This window comes from Nannospalax galili, unplaced genomic scaffold (genome assembly GCF_000622305.1).
Source record: "Nannospalax galili isolate Female #2095 unplaced genomic scaffold, S.galili_v1.0 scaffold158, whole genome shotgun sequence".
Classification (NCBI taxonomy): domain Eukaryota; kingdom Metazoa; phylum Chordata; class Mammalia; order Rodentia; family Spalacidae; genus Nannospalax; species Nannospalax galili.
In genome coordinates, this window is record NW_008345290.1 from 4,647,341 (window position 1) to 4,667,159 (window position 19,819).

A 19,819-nucleotide genomic window follows, 5' to 3' on the forward strand; every position below is an offset into this window, starting at 1 on the left:
TTTCTTTCTTTCTTTCTTTCTTTCTTCTTTCTTTCTTTTTTTCTCTGTCTGTTTTGCCTGCGTGCATGTAAGTGCATTACGGGCATGCAGTGCCCACAGAGATGAGAAGAGGTCATCAGATTCCCTGAAACTGGAGTTATGGACAGTTGTTAGCTGCCATGTGGGTGCTGGGATTTGAACCCGGGTCTTCTGCAAGAACAGGCAGTGTTCTTAACCGCTGAGCCATCTCTCCAGCCCCGTGTTTACCTGTTCAAGCATCTCTAAGTTCTCTGCAGTGAGACTTGCCCAGAATATATTAGTACTAGTCTTTTTAAACTCTTGTAAGTCTAACTTTTCAGCTCAATCTTCTCTAAACTGGAATGAGTAATAAATGTTTGTTCCCTAAAATGTTTGAACTATGTTCACCTATTCTGAAAGACACACTGATCAGAAGCATCTGTTAATAAATGTGAGGTTCACTAAAAGAATACTTTTGCCACTGTATATATACAGGAAAATAACAAACTGCTCTAGCAGACATTAACCACTGAAATGGAGTGGGGTCAGAGCTTTTTAAAGTTTTCTTAAGATTAGAGATTCATGATTCATAACTCTGGGAGATTTTGCCTTTCAGGAGACACTTGGAAAAAAAAAAAAAAAACAAAAAAAAACGCCAGAGACAGTTTACGTTGTTATCTCTAGGAATGGGTACTGCTGGAATCCAGGGAGATGGGGGATAAAAGTTATTAAACTTCTGGCATGCCCAGGACATTCCCACAACAAAGAGTCATCCAACCCACAGTGTCGGCAGTAAGGAGGTTGGGAACTCTGCTTTACACACTGACCTAATCCAGAGGGACAGGGGACAGACAGGAGCTGCACTCACTAAGGGGAGGACAGTGACAGGGGCGGACCCAGAGCTCATGTTCTCAGGCTACAATTTTCCTAGCCCTCAGCTCCATTTCCAAAACACCAAATCTTTCGCCCAAGTAAAAAATGTTGTGGAAATCGTCAATTTATTTCTAGCATTCAGGTACTACCTAATAATTATAAGCTGTAATTAAACTTACTGAACTTACTACCCCACCCATGATTTGTAGTATAACAAATCTCACACAAGCCCAGCAAGGAACATCATGACAATTACTTTCTTTTTCTTTTTTTTTTGTAAGTAAGAAAACCAAGATTTTTCCAGAATGAAATGATTGGCTAAAGGTCAACAGTTAGCATGCAGCTGAGCAGAAGTTGAGCTCACTTGGGCCTCACGCTTCATGCTTTTAACCATGTCTACCACCTTGAACAGAAAGGCAAGTAGGGTAGCAGCTTTGAGACTTACCACTCACAGACTCTCACTTTAGGGGAAAGTTTCTTACATTTCAATATAATATGAGAATTTTAACAGTCTTTAGAAAACTGGCTGAAGTCATAAGACAGAGTTTCATAGACTCAATACTGTATTTCTGAGAACATATTTTAATCTAGAGTAAGTGGTTCTTCACTAAAGATACACAGCCTAGAGGCAGTGGCTGGGGAACATGAGAGTGTTCTGCGTATTGACTGCTATCATAGGAGGAAGGGCTAGTGTTTGGGGGATGGTGATAAGCCTGTTAACCCTTCAAGCTGTGTGAGAGGGCTCTACACAATAAAGAACTGCCCATCTTACTATAAAGAGCGGCCCTTAGAGGCGCTTTGGTGACGAAGACTGTCTACATGTTGAATGAATGTCCAGAAGGTGTCACCAGCAGTAATGAAACGGACAATCCCTTGTCAATAGAAAGGCGCTCGCACAGCCAAGCTGATAGGGCGGTGTGTGTCTATCACCTAGGTTACTTAGAAACTGAAGCACATGACTGCTGCAGCCTTGGAGTTTGAGGCCAGACTGGGCAACACAGTGAGACTCCATCTTGTCACTCCAAACACTAAAACCTTAAAGGCCTGGTGCACAGCAGGAGACAGTGCCAGGCTGGGCCTCACCTTCAGGTGGTAGATGTGCTCCTCAGTGTCAAGGTCTATGCACTTGGATGACTTCTTCACAGACATCACTGAGAGCCCCACATCGATGCAGCCATGCAGCTTTTCTCTCTCAATCTGCAGAACCATGGAGAGGGCTACTTGAGGCTCATGGTGGTCAAGGTAGTTGTAACAAACATCTCCCTGATCCCTTCCCTTTCTCCTTCCACATCCACCAATAGAAAACTTGGACACCATGACCAATGGAGCCATTCCTGCAAGCAGGACCAGTTAAGGACGGCACACATGTGTTCTGTACTCTGAGAGGCAGAACTACTCTCTCCATTTTACCATTGAGGAGGCTGTGGGGCAAAGGCTAAACAACAGTAGTTTCCATAGCTCAGTTGTGACGAAGGACAGTGAACCCCAGGAGTCAACTCCAAGGAAGTGGAGGGGCCACTGCATCCCACTGGATTAGTGTCTTGGGTCAATTAATTTATAAATGATTTAAAAGAACCAGGCATGGTGGTGCACACCTTTAATCTTGGCACTTTGGAAGCCTAGGCAGGAAGATCTCAGTGAGATTGAGGCCAACCCATATATAGCAAGTTCCAGGCCAGCTGAGGCTACAGGGATTCCCTGTCTCAAGAAACAAACAAACAAACAAACAAACAAATGATTTAACAGGAGGAAGATAGGTAAGATGCTAAGGAGGATAGAAAAGGAGAAAAAAAAAACCATGAGGCAGGCTTACTGGCCTTACTCAGAGCCCTCCAGGCCAGTGTTCTAGGGTTAACACCAAAAACTCCTCCTCAGCCCTGGCCTTCTCCATCAAGCCCCTCAGTCACCATAAGAGTAGGAATACCATTCACCCTACACTGTGTTTCTGAAATTGCACAACCCTGAGACCAGAGCAGACCCACAGTACCCAGTGGGACACCTTGTACCTTCTTCTGGCAGGTGAATCAAGCCCACCTAGGATCCAGAGCAAAGACAGCAGATGTGGGGAGATAAGGGGATTCTGTTCTACCTCGAGAAACCACCCACAGAGCTCTATGGCCTTCAACTATGCGGTTTCCCCCTGAGCAGACCACAAGTACCCCTGCACAAATCTTCAACAGCCTCCTGGATCAGCAAGAAAACTTACATCAGTTTGGCTCTTGGCATATTTCAAGATTCCTTTGTCCAGGTAGAAGAATCTCTGTAGGAAAGAAAACAGAACTGACTAAGCTGTTCTATGCATATAGCCCATTGTGGTCTCAAACTTCAACTTCAAATCGAAGAATATACGACCCAAGAACTCAGTACTGAGTGGGATACAGTGGGTACCCAGTGTTAAGGTTCAGATAGCCCCACCCCCTCACCACCAGGGCCTCACAAGCCCCTGAGAAAAGGGAACTGAGTTGATAAGCACCCTGGTCTTTGAAGTCAAAAGAAGCAGACTTTTCTCCACTGTTTGGCCAACACAGCAGGCTTCCCCTTTGATCTCTGAAGGGGGCAGGTTTTAACAGTCCCGCTCTCCCACTCCCGCACCCCCAACTTTAAAAACATATATCTTCCTGCCTTCTGCAGGAAGCAGAAGCCTCCCCCTTTAAAAGACCCCAGCTCACGACCTGGGCTGACATTTTCCCTGCCTGGAATCTGTTCCATGTGTTCCTTTGCTAATAAACTTTATTCCGATGGAGTTTTATCTGTGTCCTGGTACTTTCTCCTGATCAACTGGATTCATCCATAGGCTACTTTACCTATCAGATGGTGCCAAAACCCAGTTCTTACTTCAAGGGACCTGCCTGGACTTCTCCAATGCCACTAACTTGGCTTTCAGGTACACTCCCACCGCTCCTTTCTCTCTCCTCCTCTCCCCAGCTCTGCTTTGCTTTCACCTCTTTCTGGCTCTCCTCACTGGAGAACACACTCTGCCTTGCCTACATCTTCTTTTGACCTCCTTTTCCATTGATTTCTGTCACTCCCAGAAAGCACTGGTCTCCGGGATGGAGCTGCTTCATCCCTTCGCTACCTTGGTCCCTGCCCCCCCCCGCCACCCCTCCCCTCCTCCTTTGCCATGGGCCTGGAAGGTCTGCTGGCTTCCATCGTTTTTCCTGTCTTTGTCCTCTTGAACTGCCTTTCTTCCTCACTTTACTTGGGATGATTTCTGATACCATTCAATCCAACACATGCAAATGCTCTGGATCCTTCTCTCTCTCTCCCTCCCATACTAAAGCTTTCTACTCCCTGCCAAGTGCCTGCCAGCCAGCCATGTGTCTGACCTCCCATGCAAGCTCTAAACCTGCATGACCCCAAGGCTTTTTTTTCCTTCCTGCTATTCACCCCTTCCAGGCAGCTGCCAAGATTGCCAGCTCCTCTGCCCTGGGGATTTTTTTCTTTAACATTCTAATAAAATGATAAAAGTTTCCAGCTGGGCCCATTCTTAAATTCTCTTATGAATGTGGCCAAGAACCCTTTAGGGAACCCTTTCTCCCCATTTTGGCCCAACTAGCCTAAACTGGCTGGGCAACTTTGCTGGAGCATTTAAAGAATTTCTGGTGGCTCGCCCCATGGACAAACAAAATACATTTTAAAATCCTTTTTTTTCTCCTAAACTTTTTCTCAGCCAATGGGGCTTGAAATTTTGATCTTAGGCCCTCTTGGACACCAAGCAACTGGTGCTCAGATGCCTACTTTTCTAACTAGACCTAACCATTTTAAATTTCATTATACTTAAAAAGTCACAGGCATTGCTCAGGCGAGTCATATGCTTTCAGACCAACAATGCACTGATTTATATGCCCTGTTTCTTCTGCTGCCCTCATGAGTTTCCTTTCCAGCATAGCTTGTGTCTAGGAATTACGAGATCCTGAGAACGTGGCTTCCCATTCACAGCTACATTGGTAGGTGAGAAACATGGATTCCTTTGATTTGCTTTTCTATTTGTGTGCGTGTGTGTGCGTATGAGGGTACTTTGTTCTTTTATATCAAGCCTAATCTACCGGTACCAGGGGTGCCTAGGATTCTCTTGTAATTTATTTTTGTTTTCATTTTTTGATGATGTCATAGAATAAACAATGCATTTCTAGTTCAGACTAAGGGAATAATGCCAGATCTATACAATGGGAGTTTAAATTTTAACATCATTTAGGGCCTGTTTCTAAAGGGGACTACTTTGAGTTTTAACTTCTTCTGTGGTATATTTACTGTTTTTTTAAAGGAATTATTTGGATTTTAACATCTTTTATATGGTATTTGCTAATTTCTAAAAATGACTATTTTAAATTTCTACTGTTTTACATAGCATATTTGCTAGTTTCTAAAGGGAACTTAAGGTTTTTCTAGCCATTTGCCTTCAAGGTGCCAAGGGAGCTGACACTTTGTGATGACTAGACCTATGAAGCAGATGAAAATTTGCTGTACTCCAGGGCCAAAACCTTACAAGGGACAAGCTACTACCAACACATAGTTACAACAATGAGAGGTAAAAAGTAATAGTCTACTTGAATGAGAGGCTTGAGATGCCATCCTACTGGTCTTAACTCCTTCCCTTTCTACATTGTGATTCTAAGCCTGTTTTTCTCTGGAATAGAGTTATTTCCTTCTCTGATGCTCAGATGCTCTATGTTTGCTTATGTTCCTGCCCCATCAGTCCCTGAGTGCTTTCTAGCTATAATGTCAGAGTAATATAAATTATATTGGTAAATGTCACTTGCTGTTTGAGCTCACTGAGATGCTGACTCTGGTTATGGGATTGGCCCTCCCACTTCAGACTCAAGTCTATTATCTCAATATGTGTTCTACAAGACTTTTCTAGGTTCAGGCTGGCCCCCTGACCCTGTGACAAGGAAGAGAACAACAAAACAGCCTAAGAGTAAAGGCAGTATGCAGTTGAGAACCGCTAAGGTGTATATTAATTTCAACAGAGGGTATTACTGTCTATAAAGAAACTAATAGAATTATTTTCAGAACTATTTATATTTTATTTATTCTTAACCTAATCTGTTAATGTTTCCTTTTGTCTTTCCTGTCTCTTACAAGGTTTTATTAACTTCTTTCAGTTATTTGGCCCTTAAAAAAAAGAAGAAAAGGTGCTACCGCCAATCTATATGGAAACTTAGAAACTTAACTCTTTTTTTCAGACCACTAATTACCTATACAAAATGACATATAAGCTGGTTGGATAAAATCCTATTTGTTAAATACCATTTTTCTTTTTACTTTATTCTCAAGGTGTTCTAAGGTGTATTCATTTTGTTTGTCTATTTCAAAGGTGTTTTGGTTTAAAAATGATAAACCACATTCTCAACAAAGACTATACAATTAAATATGTATACACAGTCAACATAAATTTATGCTTCTTAAAATTAATTTACTTGGTATCATATTAATTTTTAACTAAAATCTCATGCATACTAAAAATATTAAATTAACACCAAAATATTTTTTTCAGTCTAAAATATTCTCTCTTTAATCTACAACATGGTTCCTGGTACTAAAATATATAAATTAATTTCAAGTACCTCTCTCTCTCTCTCTCTCTCTCTCTCTCTCTCCAACCACCACCCTTCTGGGGCTCTACTAAACCTTTACTAAACCACCACCCTTCTGGGGCTCATCTTCCCTCAGCCCCTTCTAAACCTCAGGGTCAACTTGTTCCACAAACTTCCCTCCCTTCTGGCTCACTGCGTTTTTTCTGCTTTTCTCCCATCTCATTCCTTGTACTTTGTCTCCATCTACTGCCTGGTCACATCACGCTCTCATTGCAGGGTTTTCTGCTCCTCTCGTTTGCCTCTAAATCACACATGTGTCAGAAAACCCCTTCCTTTCTCTAGATATAGGATGCTATTTCCACAGATTAGGAACATGCACTACTTCCTGTCCAGGACAGCATCTCACCTTTCCTCTCCCTGATGATCTAATTGCAGGACGCTGCCTTCTGGGACTTGGAAATAACTCGAAAATAACTCGAACACGCTCAACAAAAAAGGATGCTTTCTTTTGGTGCCTGGTTCTCCTTGCTCTTGTTTTGCATGACCGATGCCCAATTCCTTCTCCTCCTACTTCCTCCCCGACTCTCTCTTCCTCATCTGCTGCGCTTTCCTGCCCAGACTCATGATCCTGCCTCCACTCCCTATGGAGAGAGGATTTTCTTCATCTTCTGCCTGCTCAATTCTGTCTCTACCTCCTACCTGCTTGCTCAGTTCTTTCTCTATCTCCTCTTCACTCTGTACTTAATCTGTTGCTATGGGAACCACCCACTCAAAGTCTCGGTGTCTCACACCTCTTGTTTGTCTTCTTAAATCCTTAAAACAACTAGGACTTTCAGATACAACCAGGCCAAAACGCCTGAAGTTCCTGTGCACCACTGCCTGGCCTCAGTACAAGTTAGATAATGACTCTGTTTGGCCAGACACCGGAACTTTAAGCTTCAATATTTTGAGAGATTTAGAAAATTTCTGCCATCGTAAAGGCAAATGGTCCAAATTACCATACATCCAAGCTTCCTTTGATCTCCATGCTAATCCCTCCTTCTGTGTCCCATGTTCTTCCCATCAGGTTCTTCTGGCTAAGACAGTTTCATGGGATCCCAACCCACCAGGGGCCTCCACCCCTCCCTCCCACTCCCCCTACCCCTCCACCTCAGCTTTTGATCCTACCATAGCAGAAGAACACCCTCTGATTAGGATCCATCCCTAACCTCCTCCTGTTCCCCAGCCTGAGGCACAGCCAAATCCTCCCCATGCTCTCCCCTTGCTATACTCTCTCTTGCCTTCCATTCCAGGGCCCAACCCAGCTCCCCTCCTTTCTCCAACTCGACCTCCCTCTCTACACTACCATCTTCCCCCTCCCCTCTCCTGCACTGCTCTAAGTTCATCACTGGCTCTCCTTCCACTGACTCTCCTCAACTTGAAGAAATCCAAAACCTTAAACACCTCCTTGCCAAATATTCCCTAGTCACCCCTATTCTGGCATCTAGCTCAAATAACCCATTTATCCCTCCTGTATCTACTTCTACTTCAATTCCAGATCCTGCCTCCGATACCTCTGCCACTACATCCCCTCATGGACAGGACACCCCTCCCATCTCTCCCACTCTGGCCTCTTCCTGGGACTCCCCTTCTCCCAACCCCTCTCCTATGTCAAGCAACACTCACTCCCACACCCAGTCTCAACCCCCTGCCCATGGTATCTTTCCCTTCCAGGAGGTGGCACACATGGACAGGATGGTCACGGTCCATGTCCCTTTCTCTATTGGAGCTCTAGCTCACCTCAAACGCAAAATAGGCTCTTTTCTACTAATCCTACACACTTCATACAAGATTGTAAATACATCACTTGCACCTATGATCTAACCTGGACTGTGTCCTGCCCTATGTGTCTCAAGATAACCCTCACCACTTTGGACAAGCCCAGCCCAGGATTTAACCTCCCTAGACCTTAACCCCTCCACCATCCTACAATATGTAGATAACCTACTTCTTTGCTCTCCATCTCTCTCAGTCTCCAAGGCACACACAATCAAACTCCTTAATTTTCTGGGGTACAAGGATATAGGATATCTTCAGCTAAGACTCACCTTTCTCTCCCTCATGTCAAGTACTTGGGGTTCCTTCTCACACCTACATTCCGCTGTTTAACTATAGATAGGACAAATTACCTGAGGTCTTTAAAGCCCCCTCACAACCAAGGAGAAAATTTTATCTTTCCTAGACATTGCAGGGTACCTGCGCACCTGGATTCCTAACTTTGCCCTCTTTACAAAGCCGCTCCACGAAGCTTCCAAAGGGAACTCCCATGAGTCTGTTGACCATACAACAGCATTCCACACTATCCAGGAAGTCCTTTTTAAGGCACTGGTTCTACCGCTCCCCAACCTCAAATGTCCATTCCTCTTCTATACAATGAAAATAAGGACAAGGCATTAGGGGTTTGGGGACAGATAAGGGGTCCCACTTTTGCCCTAGTATGGTATCTCTAAACAGCTTAATACCACTGTCCAGGACTGGCAACCTTGCCTCCATGCTCTGGCCATTACCGCTCTCCTGGCTCAAGAGGAACTTAAGCTCACTTTGGGTGAGCCCATCTCTGTCCTTTCCCCCACCAGCTTAAGGATTTAACTGACCCACACGTCTCTTGCCAATCTAGCTTCCTCTAAACTACAACTCTTCCATGTCACATTTCTTTAAAAAACCCCTTGCTCACCCTTGATTCCTGCCCTCCTCACAATCCAGCTTCCCGCCTCCCTTGCAGTGAACCACTCACTCACTTACTCATGCTTGGAAACTCTTCAAGAACTCTCCTACCAGGATCCCCTAATTTCCCAAATCCCCTACCAAACCCTAACTTGGTTTATGGATAGAAGTTTAACTCTCACCCCAACGGTGTCCCATAGGCCATAGTATCTCTCACAGATGTCACTGAGTCAGGACCACTACCACTTGGAACCATGTCACAAAATGCCAAACTTGTGACACTTACCAGGGCCCTAATTTTAGCCAAGGATGACCTCTTCCTCCAACATCCCTCCCCTCTACACGACTATTTACCTGCCTTCACGCTTTTAAGGAAACTACTCAGAGAACATGCTGACTAGACTATTCCTCAGGCTTCTAAAGGCCAAATTGACCACCCACTTCAACATGGAGATCACACTAACCTGCGGGTTTACACCCAACAGAAAGGAGTGAAGGAAACCCTCCAGCCACATTGGTCCTCACCTGGTGAGCCTGTCTACCCTGACTGCAGCCAAGCTCTTGGGACAACCTGGTTGGATTCACCTCTCCAAATTAAAACTGGCCAAGGAACACAGCAAGTGCCAGGCCACCAGCATCGGGGCTCTTAAATTAAAAATCTTGAACCCCACCTCAGCCATTCCCCACTACACCTACCCACCGTGTTTCTATAAATTTAAAATGAGACAAACATAATATATAGATAATCTTAAAATTTCTAAGTTCATAGCTTAGTCAACTAGTCTAAGGATGTCTAGTCAAAGTTTATTTAAGGATGTTGCTCAAGCTCTATCTACATAGAACATGGTAATTAAAAGTACCAGACTAGTGTAACTAACCTTGTTGGATGTTTAATAGCCAAACTTTAAGGCCTATATTAATCTGGTTAGAGGGACTTAAAGGGACAAATTTTTGTTCCTTGCCCTCCAAGGTCAAACAAGTTCCAGGGGCTATGGAGCATCTCTCGAAATGTCCTGTAACTTTGGTGAGTCACCTGTCCTCTTGTTCAGGGAGGCCATGGAGACCCCAGAAGATGGACTTGAACCAGTGTTCAGTCTGCAAAGAGAAGGGTCAACACAGAGGAAACATTTTTTTCCATGCTTCCAAGTGAAGCCCTGGTCAAGCAGGACCTCTTGACTTATCTTCACGTAGATGGAACTGGTAAAAGAAAAGCCTGAGGAGCCAGGGGGTACCCCCAAGCCCATGTGACCCCTAAGGTCCAAACCCTCATACAACCTTAAGAGTTTATTTGGGCCAACAGTATGGTCTTAAACACCCAAAGGGAAAGTAAAACCAAAAATTAAAGTCATCAGTATATTTTAAGGGTTAAGGGATTACACAACCCAGACATTAAATATAAGTTCTTATGTTATTTAGACAATTATCTCCTAATAAGACAACGTTACTCAGATGTGAGACTTCAAATCCTGGTCTGCTATGCTGTAGTGCCCACCTACAGCTAAGGGAGGCAACCCACTATTGTTCTAGCCTAAAGAATGAAATGATGGCTAAATTTGTTTTCTCTCCCTATCTAGAAGCCTTTGAGAGGTAAGTGACACTGATTCTAGCCATTCCAATAGCTATCAAAATGCCTGAAAACAAATCTTGAGTCCATCACTCTCCAGTTCATCTCTGGCAAAAGAAAAAAGAAAAAAGGAGCTATGACCTTGGTGTTAACCATTGCTCCTTGCCTCTTCAGATATTTTCAGGACCAAAATCCAAAAACTAGCTCTTACTAATTTTAATCAGTTGTTACTTTCCTTCCCTCCACATGTATATGAGTGCCTATCAACCATTGAGGACCCTGTTAAGGTGCATGAAGAGGAAACCCCCGCTGTCTGACTGACCCCTAATCCAGCCCCCCACGTCGACCCTCTCCAGCAGGAAGCAGCAAGATGACAACGGTGCCCCCATCCTGTAACACAAAAGGCTGGAATGTTAAGGTTCAGATAGCCCTTCCCCCTCACCAACAGGGCCCCACACACTTCACAAGCTCCTGAGAAAAGGGGACCGAGATAAGCACCCTGGTCTTTGAAGTCAAGAGAAGCAGACTTTTCTCCACTGTTTGGCCAACACTGCAGGCTTCCCCTTTGATCTCTAGAGGGGGTAGGTTTTAACAGTCCCACTCTCCCACTTCCCCCACCCAACCTTAAAAAAAAATATCTTCCCGCCTTTTGCAGGAAGCAGAAGCCTCCCCCTTTAAAAGACCCCAGCTCAAGACCCAGGCAGACATTTTCACTGCCTGGAAGGGAATCTGTTCCATGTGTTCCTTTGCCAATAAACTCTATTCCAAGGGAGTTTTATCTGTGTTCTGGTGCTTTCTCCTGATCAACCGGATTCATCCATGGCCTACTTTACCTATCACCCAGAAAGGGGAGGCCAAACCAGTATCTTACCTTGTGCCAGCCTTTTAAGGGCCATTTCCTCTTTTTCAGCAAAAATCCTTTCTGCACAGGTGGCTCCTGAGTATAAGTCATCTCTCCCCTCAGTCCTTCTACCACTTCCCAGCTGTCCTGTTCCAATGCAAGAGTACAGGCTAAGTGTCTCCCTTTTAAAAGAATATAGCATTAAGAAGCATGAAACTGGAAAACCCATTCAAGATGGAGAGCTTGGCTGGTTTAATGGGAAGACATTCAAGTTTAATTTCTATACACTCCCTGGACAGATTTAAGACTATATTTTAGTGGCATCAAATTAGATTTTTTAAAGCTCTTTTTAAAGTCTCTCTCTCTCTCTCTCTCTCTCTCTCTCTCTCTCTCTCTCTCTCTGTCTTTGAACCTTGATAGGTACAGCTAACTAGAAGTTCTATTTCTGTTCACTTCGACATCATTGTGCACTTACTGTTCAGTCACTAGACTTCAGTCTAAAAATAATGACTTAGTGATTATCTTCAAATTCTAGGTATTTAAGTAGTAGACGTAATTGAAACATCATAAAGATAGTTTGGTCACAATTATTTTCACTTTTTACTCCCCAAGAAATATATCCCCCCCTTTCTTTTATTCCAGAAACTTTCCTTTTAGGTCCTGCTGTAATTCCAGTATTCAAGAGGCTAAGGCGGGAGGATCATTTGTTCCAGTCCAGCCTGGGCTACATAGCAAGACCTTGTCTCAAAAATACAAAATCAACCCAGCACCCACATGGTGGCTAAAAACTATCCATAACTCCAGTTCCAGGGGAATCCAAGGCCTTCTTCTGACCTCCGCGGGCATTGCACAACACGGGTGCACTTACACACAGGCAGGCAATACGCTCATACACATAAAATAAAAATAATAAATAAAATATTAAAAAAAACAAAATCAAAACAACAAAAGTCTTTGTCTTTGGGGGCAATTATCACCCCATTGAGCAGTTTGTAGTTTTGAAGAGGTACAAATAGTTGCCATGATTTATCCCCCAACACTGGCTATTTACGTTATTTTAACTAATTGAAAACAAATTTCAAAGTAAATAAAAACACTAAAAATTCTGAAAAAAAATATACAAATCATTGCTAAAACAGCACAAGATAAACCAAAATTGTTAACACTTTAGTGAGTAGGTCAGTGGTTTTTACTATTGTTGATTGGACTATAACATTGGACTATAACATATAAGAAATGTAGAAATGTTGAATACAACTTGACAAATCTGAAACACACACACAGTAACTCTCACCCAGGTTAGAAATGATATGCAACATTTCCCATGTGGGGCAATAGAGTTTTGCAAACATATGATTCTGGCCAAGACTTCATGTGGACCTCAGCTTTGAGTCAAACCTCCAGCCCATGGGCAGATGGTACAGGCAGAGGCCAGAGGCCTGAGATGCCTGGAGCCAGACAGTAAGTCTGGGCTAGTTCCAGGGAGCAGGGCATGTGGAGGTCCCTGGATGCAGATGGTCCATTAAGGAGGGCACAGAAACCAGAAGTCTTTGGGGCTTGTTTCTTAAAGCTCAGTACATCATCTCTGGTAATAGGAACCCTTTCCTGTATTAATAAGGGAACTCTGTATAATCTGCCCTTTATCTGAGCCCCTTCTACTGTGAAGGAGTTAAAGGTACATCCTAGACTTTTTAAATAACTACTGTGATTACCTCATAATTTGAATTTGTAAAAGGGAGCTCTTCAATGGAAAAAAAAAAAGGAAAAAGATTTGGTGTTTAACTTGGAGAAATTATTTGGAAAGGTAGCAACATTGAATGAGATTATTACACGTTGTTCAGTTACTCCGTTCCACCCAGGTGGTTGGAGAACGCCTATTTAATGATGGACAGCACACTTTCCCTCACCTCCCTTTACCTGCTTATGTATTCTGAATGTTAAGGTCCTGTTGGTGTCCCTCCTCCAGAGGAAAGTATTTTTCACCCCACAAACCCATCACAGCAGTGATGTTTCATTTGCCAATGGTGCCCCCCTTATTATGGTAGCATGCATGAGGTTTTATTATCCCTACTGGGCAGGAGCCCTTGAGAACACAAGGGGTCTGGCCCACTCCTTGTTCTTCACAATCTGTAGCCTGCTGTCCCATTAACAGTGGGTATCTGATGGCAAATGAATAACTACAGTCTTGGAATAAAGCTATAAGCAGATTCATGTTCTTGGAATACCCAATGTGGGATGCATTTGAACTGGGCCCAGTGTCTTTGGGCCAAAAGACTGTTTTCAAATTAGATACAGCAGACATGGTGCTGTCATTACATGAAAATCTAAGACCCAATCCCCTGGAAAGCACTCAAGTGGATAGCCCTTTGGATTTGTTTGTCTTCAAGCTCCCAAGCAGAAGGCAACCTGCAGAGTGCTAATGCTAAACAGCCAGGCACATCTGGGCAAAACCTTCATCGCACTCACTGCAAATGCCAAGAGGGATCAGCTGTTATTGCATACCTTATGAAATTGGAAAAAGTGGATGTCCTACCTGTAGCTTAATGGAAAGAACTGAATTTCAAAACTGGCTTCACTGATTCCTGCTGGAAGGAGAGTGGTTGATTCCTCCCAACAAGTCAACCCAGAGGGCAGTGAACTAGATAGGTTTGCTGGTCCTTCGTGTCAATAAACCAGAAGAGTTTGTATTTTTTTTTTTTTTTCCTGCAAAATTTCGTTTTTTTCCTTTCATTTTATTTTCTACCTGGGCTCAGAACTTGAAAGAATTGGCAGGTTGGAAAGGCCAGACTTGTGTTATTTAAGAAAGGGTGAGTTTTCCTCGGTCAGGAGAGAAGGCTCTACAGCCTTTTCTGGCTTCCACTTCCGAATCCTCCCGTCCCCATTTCTCCATGTGCCAGCACTGAGTCAGTGACTGACACTTAAGAAGCTGCACCCAGCCTGGTGGTTTTCAGTGGCCTGAGGCTGCTCCCTCTGAGACTGGGGATTACGGGGGTACTGGTGGCTGTAACAGTGATGTGTAGAAGCACCCAGCATCTAATGGCTTCCAGCCAGGGGACGATGACAAATGTATTAAATCCTTAGTCTTGCACAACAACAAGGTTGTTCCACATTTGGTAAGATTTTGCAGTGCTTTCAGATATGTTGATAGGTGAGAACCTGCTTACAATCACTTGACCATAAAGGGATGGGAGTGTAGCTCAGCGGTAGAACACCAGCTGTGCATTTCCAGATATCATAGCATTTAGTTAACATCATGATGCTTTTTTCATTTGTACCCCAGTCCTTTGGTGTTTTCTTCCCAAGCTACTATAGCAGATCATCTTCTCCAGCGTGCTTATAACTCCAGGGAATAGTCTATCTGTGGTGGCAACTAAGAGGATTCTCCAGGCTTAGTACTTGTTGGAGTCTCCAATCAAGAAAATAGATTATCAAATCAAGTAAATGGCACTAGATAGTGAGATTATCCTTCAAAATTTTCCTTTACTAGGATTCTGGTGTTTTTTATTTGTTTTTTTTTTTTTTTGAGTATAGAAAATGAGGAAGAGAGTTAGATAAATTCCCTGATAAGGTACAGCTGCCAAGTGGTACAGCCACCCCACTCTACAGCCTAGTCTTTAATTATTCTGGCACTTATTGCAGCATGCAGCACTTCTCCTGTACTTTAGATGTGTAAATTCCAATGATGCACAAGGAGTAATTCCTATGTGGTGGGGGATACTGGAGGGTAAATCTTGGAATTGGTCAAAACCTTGCAACAACCGGAAGGAATGAAGAAGCAGTGTTGTGTGAAGGGATGTTAGCAAGGAAGTTAGTTGCTCAGAGCTCCAAGGTCTCTGATCTGCCTGTGCACTTCAGTGCTGTGGAGCCCTTCTTATTCACTTGGTTACGGCTGGTACACCTGCCCTATCTCCTTCTCTGTCTGGTGAGTTTTCATTTAGCCTCAAGCCTCTTCCTCCCTGCAGGAAGTCTCTCCTTCCTCTAAAGATAGGCAGCAGTGACACAAACCTCAATTACACTGCCTGCCTGCCTAGCCAGAACGTAGGTCCTACTATAACCTTGTTCATTACACTCTGTGCCCTACTCATTATTAATACCCAGAAAATAGAGGTCCTCAATAAATATCAACTGAAAAGGTCTGAGAATAGAAGATAAGGAAAGGCCCCAGAAAGACCACTGGATTAGAGTGAATTGGTTTTCAGGGCAGAAAAATATTAGATATGTGGGCCAAGGTGATGGCTCAGTGAGTAAAGGCACTTGCCACTAAGCCTGATTATCTGGGTTTCATCTCCAGGATCCATACGGTACAAGAACAGAACAGATTTCAGGAAGTTGTCCTCTGACCTCCACCCACACAAAAATAAATCAATGTAATAAAAAATAATCCAGAGATGTCAGTTTCTCTGGGCTAAAGGAACTGTGTCTAGAGAACTGGCACCTGCTGTCCTTCACATACCCTAGTGAACTGCAGGTGGGGCATGCACCTTGATTTGAATACCCAAGACACAGTACAGGATAGATTTGGGCCACCACAGAGATCAAGACCCTGTGGACAGAACCCAACAGGCCTGGGCTAACTTCCCACTCTGCAGGAGTCAAGTTGGAAGGTCATCATGAATATGAGATGGAGAATAACATGGAGGCCTGGAGGAAGGCACTTTTCAGGACTTCTGCTAAAACTCAAGCAAAGACTGTCTGGCAGAGTCATCTGACATTAAATTCAGTCTATTTTACTGAACGTCTAAAAAGTGCCAAAGATAGAAAGCCATTTTGTGGTTAGAAAGGCAGTCAAGCATCTATTCATGCTCGTGAGCAGGCCAAGTTCATTTGCATAGTGCTGAGTACACGAATTGCCAGTGCTTCCTTCCAGCACAGCTGTGTGCACAGCGCACATGCACCTCGCACATGCTCAGCTGCTGCTCCTGCAGTGATGTCAGAAATAGAAGCTTCCATTCTTCCTGTATCTGCAAAGTGTGGAGAGGGAGGCTTTATGGCTGCCTTGAACTGACAGGACTGGAGAGTAAGTCGTTCTAATTAGTCTGTTATCAGGTTTATCCAGTTTTTAAAAATCAGAGGTATTTTAAATAATACCTAGCACTGAATCATAATGGAGTCAAATTAAATCCATCTTAGCGATTTTAAACGCATTTGTGATCTTGTAAAGCCTATCAAGAAAGGCTAAAGAGCATCAATATTTCTTTTCATGATTTTACTATGGATGCATGGAAATACGTGTTAATAGATCTCCAATTAATAGAACAGCTACTTTGATGTCAGACCAACTGTGTACTTAGATTTCAATCTCTGAGAGCTGGAATCGCCTTTTGTTGTATGTTTTCCTCTGAACTAAGTTTTATGAGGACCAGCAGGCCAGATGGCAACAAAAAAGAAAAGAAAACAGTTAGAGGCAGACTGGTGTGTGAGGTTAAATCCAGGGCTTCTCCAACAGTGGCTGCACTCAAATCACCTGGAGGACCAATCATGATACAGAAGTTCAGAGTTGGAGAAGAGGACTGAGATTCTGCCACAACTGCTGTCCCACAAGCCCTCTGAGAGGAACCATGTTCCAAAGCCCCAGTCTTACTGGGTTTTCACTAGACTCCAAGGACAAGACCAGGACTGATGGGAGTTACAAAGCCCTAGAGTCCAACTCTGCAGGAACAGGATGAAGGATTATCCAATAATTAGAAGTATGCAAAAATGACAAAATGGCATGGCTGTTCTAGGAAACAGCGCTCCCTAGTCCTGGGAGAGCGCCTTCAGAGGCTAATTAATGGCCGGCAGGAAAGGAGGACAGAGGGGACTCCATGTCTGAGGGAAGTCAGAATAAATGAGCTCTTAGATTCCTTCAAAATCTTTTCAGGAACTTATGTCATGTGAAGCATTAGCCACTATAGCACAAACCCTGACTCTAGGATCTAAGTGAAAAGGCTCAAGAAGAAAGACTGAACAGTGGTGAAAGCACTTGGAATCTGAAAGCTCTTTGGGGCAGAGGGAGGGCAACAATCACTACATGCCAACATGCACTGGCCTTCCTCTCCCATCACAGAGATGTGTGGCTTAGCAGTCCCACATCAAAGCTGGGAGAGGAAATGCCCAGATGATCCAGGCCCCCAGTGTGTCCAGGATTATTACCTGATCAGTCAGAAGATACAAATGCTGGGGCCTTAGTACTTAATGGGAGAACATGCACCAGGCTCTACAGAAAACAGGGGAGGCAAGGGAGACACAAGGAGTCATCTCCAATGCTAAGAACGACAACAGGGAGATAAAACCACGCAAGCTGTCAGCTGTCCCCACAGCTTCACCTGAGGTCATCTTGGGTTTGCAAATAAGAGAAAAATGCTTATTGCAAGTATATTGACCACAAATGGCTCTATAATTAAAATAGCATTTAAAAAGCTCATCACATGTATAATGGCTTAGCCTGCAGGTAACTCACTTAAGCATTTATAGCTGCAATTACTTTAGCACTTTTTAGGCTCCTCAGATATATTTAGAAGATATTAATATTGCTAAATAGTCCCCTAATAGTATCAAGTCCCTAAAGTCCATCTATGTATTTCCTCCCCTTCCCATGACGCTTTGTTCTGTGAACAGCCTGTAGCTGCTACTAGTGATGGAAATTCTCAGTCTGTGAAAGGCATTCTGCTCCACATGCAGCCCACCAGGGGAGTTCTGGGGGTCTATAGCTGTGATAAGTGGGGTGCTAATCGTAATAACAGGACTGACTGCTGTTGATGGGATATGCCCTTGTGCCCTGGAGTAGTCCTGTCATCATGCAGAAGAGAACACAGAAGTTCCAAAGTGATTTGCTCAGCATTACAAGCTGCTAAGCAGCAGGACCCATTTGTGGCTGAGTCTGGGGCTCATACACAAAATCTCTCAGCTGAACATCTGCTCTGGACACCATCACTCACGAGCACATGAGGACTGTAGAGTCACTTCAGGCCACGCATTCCCATCCCCCTAGCCCCACCACATACACTCAGTATGACTTTTCCCAGGCAAAAACAGGCCTGGCAAGGCCAACAGTGACAGGATAATGCTGTCCACCAAGTGACTCAAGTCTCTCTGCCCCCCTTGCCCCCCACTGTAATGCATTGCTCTCCCTCATGGAGTCATAGAATATCTGTTTTGAATTCTGAAAAAGAGAACGCAGTGATCATCTATGGAAACCTAAGTAAATTTAATTGTCTAGGGCCACAAATCTAGCAAGAGGCTCTGAGGACCAGGACATAAGCCTTCTGACTCCATCTCAGCACCCTTCCCCAACTCCTTTCTCACAACAACTCATTTCCATGACAGCAGCCAGCCTGCTGCACAGGAGTCTGGGCTAACTTACCAGCTTCCGCTGTGTTCTGTGTGGAATGGGGTCCCCTCCAATCCAGATGTTGTGTGAACTGGGACAGGGCCAGTGGTTAGCAGGTGGCATATTTTTGTTCTTTTTATCTTGCAGCATTCTTTTACCATTTTGTCTTTATTACTTTTTAGTTTAATAATATCCTTTGTGAGATGTATGGAGCCCTGCCCTTTGGGGTCTGGGCCCTGGGGAGAAATGGCAGACTCTGCACTCATATAAAACACCTTCACACGCAATGGCTTGGCATCCCCTTGCTGGACACACTGGTTGATATCTGCTGTCCTCTGTCAAAATGTGCTCAAAACTACTTTTCTAGACCTAATGGAAAATTTTAATCAAAACAGAGGCACTTTCTAGAAAATACTGCATATAGAACTTGGAATCACAGGTATCGGTTGCAGGCATTTAACATATAAACCCTTCCTTATCTTTGATTAGTGATTTGTGCTCCTGGTACTCAAGAATAACTGGTTCTCCTAATAAGAAACCAGCAACATGTTAAGATTCAGTAGAACCTTACTGGATGATGAATGGCAAAGATGGGACCAGCCAGACCATGCCCAAGCCCCTTCTGAGTAGGGCAAGGCATTCCCCGACACAAGCTTCACACTCAGCACCGGCGCTAGAGAGACAAAGATGTAACATCAAGTGACAACCCTTGAGAAGTTAGCATATACCAAAAATGAAAAGGCATCACAGGTAGAAAATCTGTAGGTGCCAAATGAGGGCTTCAAATACCACAAGTGGGAGCTTGGGCAGACTTCCCCCAAATGGGTGAAGCCCTTGGACTGAGGGCTTGTACTAAGGGCAAGTTCTAAGCTTGTGGTAGGACTTGGAGAAGGAGAAAGTTTTGTAGCTATCCTGACAAATGACCAGAAACAATGGTGGCTTAAAATCTCAATCTCTCAATCTCTCTCTCTCTCTCTCTCTCTCTCTCTCTCTCT

General features: G+C 43.9%; 1 protein-coding gene across 1 annotated transcript in view; it reads right to left on the reverse strand.

Moving 5' to 3' along the window:
- Positions 1 to 19,819, reverse strand: part of Osbpl3 (oxysterol binding protein like 3) — a 201,525-nt gene that overhangs the window by 72,029 nt on the left and 109,677 nt on the right. The window contains exons 3-6 of the mRNA XM_008841547.3: positions 11,546 to 11,662; positions 3,077 to 3,130; positions 1,954 to 2,067; positions 1,246 to 1,273 (exon numbers count right to left, since the gene is read on the reverse strand). Coding sequence (XP_008839769.1) covers positions 1,246 to 1,273; positions 1,954 to 2,067; positions 3,077 to 3,130; positions 11,546 to 11,662 — 313 coding nt within the window. The remainder of the gene's footprint in view (positions 1 to 1,245; positions 1,274 to 1,953; positions 2,068 to 3,076; positions 3,131 to 11,545; positions 11,663 to 19,819) is intronic.